At 47.3% G+C, this 10,618-nt stretch overlaps 1 protein-coding gene across 2 annotated transcripts in view; it reads right to left on the bottom strand.

The window, feature by feature from the left end:
* Positions 1–5,901: 5,901 nt before the first annotated feature.
* IP6K2 (inositol hexakisphosphate kinase 2) overlaps positions 5,902–10,618 on the bottom strand; it is a 49,754-nt gene continuing 45,037 nt past the window's right edge. For both annotated transcript variants that reach the window (XM_063941147.1, XM_063941148.1), the window contains 2 exons: positions 10,191–10,366; positions 5,902–8,057 (listed from right to left, as the gene is read on the bottom strand). In XM_063941147.1, coding sequence (XP_063797217.1) covers positions 7,545–8,057; positions 10,191–10,366 — 689 coding nt within the window. In that variant the 3' untranslated portion in view covers positions 5,902–7,544. The remainder of the gene's footprint in view (positions 8,058–10,190; positions 10,367–10,618) is intronic.

The raw sequence follows: 10,618 nt of genomic DNA, 5'->3' as shown, positions 1-10,618 counted from the left end.
ACCGTATAAGAGTACCGCGTCCCCTCGCATGGCTCGCTGTGCTCGGCACACTATTATATTCCCCCTCCAGGTCCACTGGGATGGTAAAATGAAAAACTCAGGTCGACTTTTTGACCTGTCGACAGTTTAAATGTCAGGATTTTGACCGTCGGTCAATGGTTGTTGGGATTTTGATTGTAGGTAAATTGACCGCATTACGCTAGTACAATGGCGTCTATTGTAGGCAGCACCAAATTCATAGAACCGACGGCTAATTCCTAAGAAGTGTCTACATTAATCAGCCTGTGATTTTAATTCTTTCTATTCTATGTATTTAACAGCTGCTTATATAGTAAACAGATTTCAAAGCACTTTACAGAGAATATTTGACCATTCCCATCAGTCCCTGATAAAAGGCGAGATTTATCAAAGCTTGGAAAGAGATAACGTACTAACCAATCAGCTTCTGCCATTTTACAGGCTGTGTTTGAGACATGACAGTTATAAGCTGATTGGTTAGACCAGAGTAGGGTTACCACCTCATCCCTTTACTCTGGACACATATTAATTACACAGGTTCTGTGGCTGATTAAAACCAGGTGAAATGGAGTCTTGAAGTCAGCCAGCCACAGAACCTGTGTAATTAATCTGTGTCCAGAATTAAAGCATACTTACCTACTCTCCCGGAATGGCCGGGAGGCTCCCGAAAATCGGGTGACCCTCCCGGCCCCACGGAAGAGCAGGCAAGTCTCCCGGTTTGCGGGGTCCCCCCCTGCCCGTCCGCCCACTTAGTGTGTAAAGTGGGCGGACCGGGCAGTCGATGACGCGATTCTTGCAGAATCGCGTCATCATAGCCACGCCCCCTTCATTGTAATGCCGGTGATCGCGGCATTACAGAGCGGGGGCGTGGCTTAGAGGAGGCGTCGTCCCGCCTCCGGACCACCCCCTCCTCTTCATCTAGCCTCCCCTGCCCGCCCTGCTCAGCCGACCTGGCTGCTCTCTCCCGCAGAGAGCAGCCAGAATGTCGGCAACTCTGAATTAAAGGGATGAGGTGGTCACCCTAGACCAGAGGTTCCCAAACGTGGTCATCAAGGCACCCCAACAGTCCAGGTTTTAAGTATATCCATGCTTGGCCACAGGTGACTTAATTAACAGCTCAGTCAGTTTGATTTAACCATCTGTGCTCATGCCTGCATAGCCTTAAAACCTGGACTGTTAGCGTGCCATCAGGAACCACTGGTCTATTTCATACAGCATATGCTCTTTGAAGCTTATTGATCGCTTAGGTTACCCTAGAACTATTACTGATATTGTTATAAGTATTTGAAGACTAGCTGAGTGCTGGCTGGCGTTACAGAGACTGCACAAATATAACAGAGTGATTTGGGAACCTGGTGCCGCACTCCGCAGATGGGGGCAGACTGCTGAGACATAGCTAGGTGTACTGTATAACAGGCAGACTGATGAAGTATAGTGGGCATCATATAAAGCTCTGCCCTTGCTACGTCAGGATTTGTGTAACCACAGTGCTGGCCCTATTGGGTACCATCCCGGGCGATATACGGTTTGCTGACCCTGACATAATCAGAGCCATCAGGGACACACCGAGAGGTCCCCGACATGCTAGGTTGGTATTACCATAAAGGGGAACGCTGACCTCAGAATGTTTCTTAGCTTTGTTGTTTTGGACTATATTCTACACATAGAGTAAGATACCCTTTATCCCGGAATGCAGTTAATTTGCCGACTGTCGGGATCCCGGTGGTTGAAATACCGACGCCGGAATCCTGACAGCAGAAAATGCCGGCAGGCGAAATCCAGATAGATGCCCAATTCTCCCTCTAAGATGGCCACCACCCGAGGGGTAATCTTGCCACTGATCCCGAAGCGTGGCAGGCGCAGCCAACCCACGAGGGGACATGCTGTCCTCGATGTCGGGATCCCAACACTCAGGAACTCCTAGTGAATCCTTTAGCCCAGGCTATGAGCCAAATGAGTGGTTTGTGGCTCCGCTTTAGCTGCTCCCACGGATGTTTTTGTGCCTTACAGACCTGCCATGACCCCAAAACTATGGCACCCATAGAGTTGTGCGTCAGTCCAGTAGCGGATCTTGCTACGGGCAAGCAGGATTTTTGGCCGGTGGGCGCCGCCACCGTGGCAAGATCCGTTACTGGTGCCGCCCGATGCTGTTTAGATGCCTGCTGCTGTGCGAGGTGCACGATGAAGTCATCGCGCATCGCACTGCATTGTGGGAGCAGCACATAGACGCTACAGGTCATAATTGACCTCTAGTGTCTATGCGGTGCTATGGGAGAGACGTCTCTCCCATAGATCCCAGGAGCGGCGCCGGCGGCCGGAGACAGAGGGCAGCAGCGGTCGGGAAGCAGGAGCAGGGATTGTAAGTATTAATTAATTTTTATTTTTTTATATTCTACTCTACAGGGGGCACAGTACTAGGGGGAATACTACTGGGGGCACAGTACTGGGGGCTATACTACTTGGGGAACAGCTACAGGGGGCATAACTGACCACGCCCCTTCTCCATGAAGCCACGCCACAATTTTTTTCACCCCGGGCGCCGCAAGGTCTAGATCCGGCCCTGCGTCAGTCCTCAGTGATACCACTATATCTACTGCCAACGGTGGGGTAAGAGGGTAATTTCTGCAGGCTGTTGCTGCAGATCCCTCCAACATGAGTAGTACATTGTTACCCTATTGTGTATTGGTTATTATTATTCATTATTAATATTCTTTATGTCCTGCTCATAAGCATATATATCACACAAGACCAGTCACAGTTATAGGTCAGATTTGATCAATAGTCCCATTACCACCAGAGGACTGGCACGTAACATCACCCTGAGATAAACATTGAACTGCCCCAATGACCCACAGAGTTATTTTGTGAAAACAATTGACTCCGCCTTTGTATACCCACACTCTACACTGTTTCCCCTCCAGCATGTTTAATACATTGATCTGCACTCAGCCTTCCAAACTAATTGAGGTCACTCGTAACTCTTCGTAAGCTGAACATTATAATGGTAAATACTGGCTGCTTTATTTTTACACTGCAATTTAGATTGCAGATTGAACACACCACACCCAAATCTAACTCTCTCTGCAAATGTTATATCTGCCCCCCCTGCAGTGCACATGGTTTTGCCGAACTGCTAAAAAATTTCCTGCTGTGATCAACTTGGAATTACCCCCTATGTGTGTAAGCGTCACTGGTACAGGGGGCGTTACGTGTGTAAGCGACACTGGTACAGGGGGAGTTACGTGTGTAAGCAGCACTGCTACAGGGGGCGTTACGTGTGTAAGCAGCACTGGTACAGGGGGCGTTATGTGTGTAAGCGGTACTGGTAGAGGGGGCATTACGTGTGTAAGCGTCACTGGTACTGGGGGTGTTACGTGTGTAAGCGTCACTGGTACAGGGGGGCGTTACGTGTGTAAGCGTCACTGGTACAGGGGGGCGTTACGTGTGTAAGCGTCACTGGTACAGGGGGTGTTACGTGTGTAAGCGTCACTGGTACAGGGGGCGTTACGTGTGTAAGCGTCACTGGTACAGAGGGCGGTACGTGTGTAAGTGTCACTGGTAGAGGGGGGCGTTACGTGTAAGCGGCACTGGTACAGGGGGCGTTATGTGTGTAAGCGGCACTGGTACAGGGGGCGTTACGTGTCTAAGCGGCACTGGTACAGAGGGCACTACGTGTCTAAGCGGCACTGCTACAGGGGGTGTTACTTGTGTAAGCGTCACTGGTACAGGGGGTGCGTGACATGTGTAAGCATCACTGGTTCAGGGGGCATTACATGTGTTAGCGTCTCTGGTACTGGGGGCATTACATGTGTAAGTGTCTCTACTACAGGGGGTATTATGTGCGCTGTGCGTTTGTAAAGTATGCAACGGTGCAAATGTATAGTTTGCAGGGGGGTGCCGAACACTCTAGCAACGGCCCAGACTGCACACCCACTGCACTGCACAACACTGTCACCTTTTACATTGATTCAGCGTCAAGACATTACCCTCCACGATATCACCCACTCTATCCGCTACATTAACCATCTTGGGGCTTCCAGGCCGGCAGGCCAGGTGCTGTGTTGCAAAGTCAGGGCCTCTGGGGATCTGGGTGCGGCTGTGGCGGGGAGGCACTTCTGTGACATCATACGCAGAGGAGGCTCCGGGGCTCAGAGAGTATGCGGCGCAGGGAGGCCTATGAAAGCCTTCCGCTGCGCCGCTTTCATACACATCTATGCCGGTGGCCGCAGCAGCTTTTTTCCACCTATGGCGCGGCTAGGGAGTGGGGATTGTTGATGCCGGAGGGGGCAGGTGGACTGGCAGCAAGACATTGGTGGTCATTCCGAGTTGATCGCTCGCTAGCAGTTTTTAGCATCCGTGCCAACGCTATGCCGCCTCCCACTGGGAGTGTATTTTAGCTTAGCAGAAGTGCGAACGAAGGGATTGGAGAGCGGGTACAAAACATTTTTGTGCAGTTTCAGAGTAGCTTCAGACCTACTCGGCGCTTGCGATCACTTCAGACCATTCAGTTCCTGATCTGATGTCATGAACACGCCCTGCGTTCGGTCAGCCACGCCTGCGTTTTTCCGAACACTCCCTGAAAACGGTCAGTTGACACCCAGAAACGCCCTCTTCCTATCAATCACTCTGCGGCTGCCTGTGCGACTGAAAAGCATCGCTAGACTCTGTGTAAAACGACATCGTTCGTTGTAATAGTACGCTGCACGTGTGCGTTACGCTGCATACGTGTGCGAAGAAGTGCCGAGTTTTTGCCTGATCACTGCACAGCGAATGAATGCAGCTAGCGATCAACTTGGAATGACCCCCATAGGACGCTGCAGTAAAAGGATTGTTTTTTCCCCTCTCTACAGCGCAGAGACTTGCTGCAGGTGCAGTGGCACACCCTCCAGCTGCACCTTTTTGGCAGGTACAGTCCCTTTTCTTTATGGTCTGTACCGTTTGTTGACTCTCCAAGCTTCCATTGAAAGTATAGGGAAAGGGGCGTGGCCACACCACTGTACCCGTGGCCACGCCCCCTTTTTGAATTTGCCTCAATGTTTATGTGTAAAGTGTTGGAGGGTATGTTGCTGCAGATGCAGGGGGACTATTTTGGGGTGTGGGGCTGGAGCTGCAGCTCCATCAGTCCCATTGTTAATCCTGCTCTGTGAAAACACTGCAGGCAAAGGGCAGAGCCTCCCATTGGATGTAACCTGTGTGGGAGGGCGTTTCTCGCCCAATCAGCTGTGGACTGGGTGTGATAGACCTGCCACTAACCCAATGAGAGCGCCTAGCCACGCCCAGCGTTAGAGACCCAGGCACAGAATCACAGGGCTATTATATAGGAGATGGGGCCCTTTAGTCTGTCTAGAGGTTCAAGTTAAATGTTGCATTTCCCACTACATTTCTACATGAATAATAGAAATACTGTTCAGAGGTTAGACAACACAGAACAGCACAGGAATAGGCTGGATGCGGTCAAGATCCCGGCGGTCGAAATACCGACACCGGAATCCCGATCGGGACAATCCCGGCATAGTCTCCCTCCGTGGGTGTCCACGACACCCATAGAGGGAGAATAAATTAATTAGTATGCCGAGCGTGGTGAGCCCGCAAGGGGCTGCATTCCGCTCGCCACCCCTGTAGATATTGTGCTGGTCGGGATTCCGGTGTCGGTATTTCAACCGCCGGGATCCCGTCCTGATCCCGAATAGGCAAGGTGTCTCACTCTAGCAATATCTCACTGGTTTGTGCATATGTTAAACTATGGGTCCCTGTAGGATACCTGGAATAATACAGGTGAGCCTAAACTCTCGGTAGCAAGCACAGCACACATAAAAGCAGGCCAATAGGGGTCACCGGGAAACAGGAGCACATTGTGTAAGCCAAATAAGAGCCTGTACAAGATTTACAAGTCATAGAAGATATTTTATTTATTATTTTCCGAACACAAAAATGTATCCATTGCTATTCATGTATGATGGGTGGATGTAACAGGTAAAGCAATATTATGTTGGTAGACAGTTTGAGTTCAACAACGCCTGGAGATTAAAGGCCACCAACACTATTTCCCAAAAAATGCAACATATGAATTCACTATGAAGTACACATCCCTAGCTCCTATTGATAGGCTGCATTCTCATGAATATTGGCGATGGTTCTCCAAAAATGGCTTCCTCCACTGTACAAAGGCGCAGGATGCATTTAACCATTCATTCTAGTCATCGCCAATTTCTACTACGGAAGGTAAACAGCAGCTGGTAGGGTCCGCAAGGTACCTCTTCCTGTCCTAGGAGGAAACTTGCTGGAAATCCAGTACGCTGGCTGGAATAGATCATGGTACAGTAGGTGCACTCTCAGACATATTGCTATTTAAAGACCCATCAACAGAAGAAACACAATCTAGGGAACCTCAAGAAATTGCTTTTTTTTTTTTCAAAACAGGATGATCGTCTCTTTAATTTAGCAAATTCCGCAGGTCAGCTAGATCAAAAAGTTGGTAAATATACTTAAACCAAACCATTTCCTTATTTTACAGTATAAAAAACAAACAAAACCTTCAACACATTTTTTGCAAGAACTAAAATGACGGTAGACAGTAGGTTTCTTCTAAACACCTTTCAATTTCAAACCTGGGGTCAAATGCTCAACAACAGGTACCCGTTCTACTGAAACAAAGCAGGTCTTTGCCTTGTTTGTTTTTTCTGTTGTTCCCCTTAACAGATACATATCACAAAATATAATTATTTGGTTTAATGATATATTTAGAGAAGCGGAGAATAGTGCACATGACATGGAACGCAGTTGTGGTCACCTCAAGGCCCATAATTCAATGATCGTATCAATTCATTACACGCGGTAATGGACTTTGCGGAGAGCAGTTGGCATTGCAGATGTGTGTGGTTAAAGGCACATACGTTCATGAAGTTATATTATAACGCTCCACTGCTATTGTAATCAAGGCAGAGGGCCAATAAATTAAAATTTTACATTGCAATGCTACACTACGCCAGGCAATGGTATCCAATAAAGTTTGTTTCCTTTTTTTCTTTTTTGTTGTTACGGTAGCTCTTTTCTAGATCTAAAATGGATACTCTTGCGTGATTATTGTAGCCGAGGCAAAACTTCCAGGCCTTAACTATGTAACAAAGGGCCAGGCTTTAATGCCCTCGTATGTAACGCCATCCATCCCATTTCCCCAACGGGCAGTCGCAGTACGGTAAAGCAGGGGAGAGGAAAAAAAAGATAAAGAAAGAAAGGGAGTTTTATTTTTGGGGGAGGGGTTTATCACAAAACATACACACAGGTGTAACAGAGGTATTTGAATCATCAAATATGGAATGTTTTAGAAATATTTAAAATAAATAAGTATCGCAATAGTAATTAGTGCTCTGTCCAGCACAGCTAAGTAAATGCCCTCTTTTGAACAAGTCTTCCGACGGGTGAGACCCGTCGAGTCCTGTAATGAATTCTACCACCACATAGTGGTCTTCATTTTGGGAAAGACATAGTATAGTGCTTCATACAATTGTGGCTTACAAGTGCCTGCTTTATTCGCTGTTTTCATCTCTTATTTCTTTAATAATAGCTATTAAATTCTGAAGTCCAAAAATGTAGCCCGAATCTAGACCTTCGTGCACGATGCTGTCCTCCCTGTAAAACTTGCAGGTTGTGTGTGCAAAGTCTATCATTCGGATGTCTACAGTGCTAGTGGAGTGCTTGTTACTAGAGGGTTTGTAAGCGTAGGCTCCTGCCGATTCGTCCGAAGACTCCTCCGACAGATCCTCTAAATCTTCCGGGTCCGAGTCCATGGGAACCTCCTGTAATTCCTTCCCGTCGTAAATAATAAGCAGTGAGCTGGAATAAAAACGATAAGACTCCTGTTGTTCTAAAACCATCTTGAGTTCGGTTAGTTTTTTGATAACAGGGTCGATCAGTTCCCGGCGCAGGTTTTTCCCATTATGAAAAAATTGGTAAAGTGCTTCTTTAAAACCCTGGACTGAAAGTTTCCTGCCGTGATACTTGTTCATAAACATTAGTTGCCCAGTACCAGTTTGGTAGACCTGAAAAAAACGAAACAGGAAATTAATTATATATATGAGCATATATACGCAACGATTGGCCTTCACTGACCTTATAACACCACGTAAGCCATTATGTCCCAGTACCACTGAAATAAGCTACAGTGTTTGTTACATCCACCAGTGAAAGTGGATACATGGCCACATATTATTACTAGTTACTTTGATAGTGCCAGCATATGTTGTTGCGCTTTACAATTAAAGCCAATGCCAAGTACTGCTATAGCCAATAGGCCTGAATCGGACATTATGGGCAGGATGTAATGAAGCCACGGTTTGACGGCCGTGCGGGATGCCGGCCGAACTCGCATGGTTCAGCCTAGTACAGGCATGGCCAACCTATGGCTCTCCAGCTCTTGTAAAACTACAAGTCCCATCATGCTTTGCCACAGTTTTGCTATTCGGGAATGCTAAAACTGTGGCAAAGCATGCTGGGATGTGTAGTTTCACAACATCTGGAGAGCCACAGGTTGGCCAGGCCTCATTGCCCCTTTAAAAAAAACGGCCGAGTAAGTCTGGCATCCCACACAGCCCCCCAACTCGAACTCCAATACATCCCGAGCCGTATCTCTAATATTGTTTTAGAGTTTGACAACAGAACACGGTTAGGCCTATCCCTGTACATGCCCAATGGCTCTGTAACATTACACTGTAAACAAATATCATACGGTGGCTGTTAGGAAAGTAGTCTAATTATGTGTGAGATTGTGGGAAGCACAAACATGCTAGGGGGCAGAGAGACCTGGCGTATTCTTGAACACAGGAACATAATGTAAGCTCACAATGGTTTTTCAGAACGGAGAATATAAATATGTTAGCAGAGGGATTTAGTAAACACGCTTAGCACAATCTTGCTGTTTACAGACTGCCATCTGCACAAGACTCTGATGTGACCGATTTGTTCTGGAACTGTCCTAGGATGAATCGAGCTAAAGTCGGTCCTTTCACATAGCTGCATAACTCCTCTGCACTTTAAAGACATAAATAGCAATGATATCTATATTTATATACCAGGCTGCTCCCTGCCACATTGCAGTCTTATCTCACTGGCCGGCTACACAATGCTGAACGCCTCCTCTACACAAACAGTATCCCAACTTATGCTCAAAACAGAACGCGGCTTTACAAATAGTGCAGCATTCAGATCTTCTCCTATATACACAGTATTGGTCAGACAGCACAGTATATACACAGTATCGCTGCCAGGATTTCAAGGCTCTGGACAAAACAACTGGCACTACTGAACCAGTATCTCCAGCCAGGTGCTGAGTAACCATGAGACAGTCAGTGGTGGACCCGAGACTAAGATTCCACATGGGCTCGTTCAGAGGAGCATTTACTGTACATCATTCTTTACACCGCATTCTGAATGGCTCTCAGAAGTGAATGATGTTGCCATAAGGCAGCAGTTACCAAACGTTTTTTGAGTCACGGCACCCTACAGTATCAGAATTTTTACCACGGCACCCCTAGGCTAAAAGATCCCTATTGAGAAGTTTGGAAAGAAATATTACATTAAGTTCTTTGTGCTATTATGTCATCCATAGGTTCGGTTGTGTGGTGAGGGACACGATTTGCTACGGTTTGTCCACATATATAACACTGGCAGCCTCCAGCACTGGTTTTGCCTATTATACTGACCATAAATAATTTGAATTGGTGCTGGACCACCAATGCAAGGTACCCCTGCAAGGGGATCCGGTCTGAAGGTCGACAATGTGTAGGTCGACAGTCACTAGGTCGGCAGGGGTTATAGGTCGACATGTGCTAGGTCGACAGGTCAAAAGGTCGACATGAGTTTCTCACATTTTTTTCTTTTTTTGAACTTTTTCATACTTAATGATCCACGTGGACTACGATTGGAACGGTAATCTGTTTGCTCGCCGTGCGAGGGGACACGGTGCACTAATTGGGGTTCCCGGTCACTCTACGAAGAAAACACCCCCCAAAAAAAACCCTCATGTCGACCTTTTGACCTTCCACCCGTCGACCTATACACTGTCGACCTAGACACGGTCGATCTAATGATCCACACCCCCCTGCAAGTGTCCCGAGGCACCCCAGGGAGCCACGGCACACAGTTTGGGAACCACTGCCATCAGGATTGACACTCACCTGCATACCACACACCCGGACCCCAATGATGGCAGAAGTGCTTTGCTGACACTTCTGAATCTGATTGGCTTTCTTTTCCTCCGATGCGTCATCTCCGTGCTGCCGCGTTCCCATCTTCAGATCCAGAACACAGGGCACCTGGTACCGACAGGTCAGGTTTTCCAATAAGATAAATTCTAACAGGTTAAGGAATATACATTTTATCTCGATTGTATTTATTCTGCGACGTGCACAGGTAAGGGCTTAAACACAAAACTGGATTTCCAGCGTGTTGTTTGCTCTGCTGAAAAGCAATTACGTAATCAAACAGCCAGGCAATTTCACAAAGTAAACAGTCTGCGTTCGGTATCAATACAGATGAATGTGAGAACATAAATGCACATTGTTCTCAGGGTACCGCAGGAACAATACCACCATTACTATATTAT

This window comes from Pseudophryne corroboree, chromosome 9 (genome assembly GCF_028390025.1).
Source record: "Pseudophryne corroboree isolate aPseCor3 chromosome 9, aPseCor3.hap2, whole genome shotgun sequence".
Lineage (NCBI taxonomy): Eukaryota > Metazoa > Chordata > Amphibia > Anura > Myobatrachidae > Pseudophryne > Pseudophryne corroboree.
Note: the sequence above shows the minus strand (reverse complement) of the source record. Positions and strands in the feature narration are given on the sequence as shown.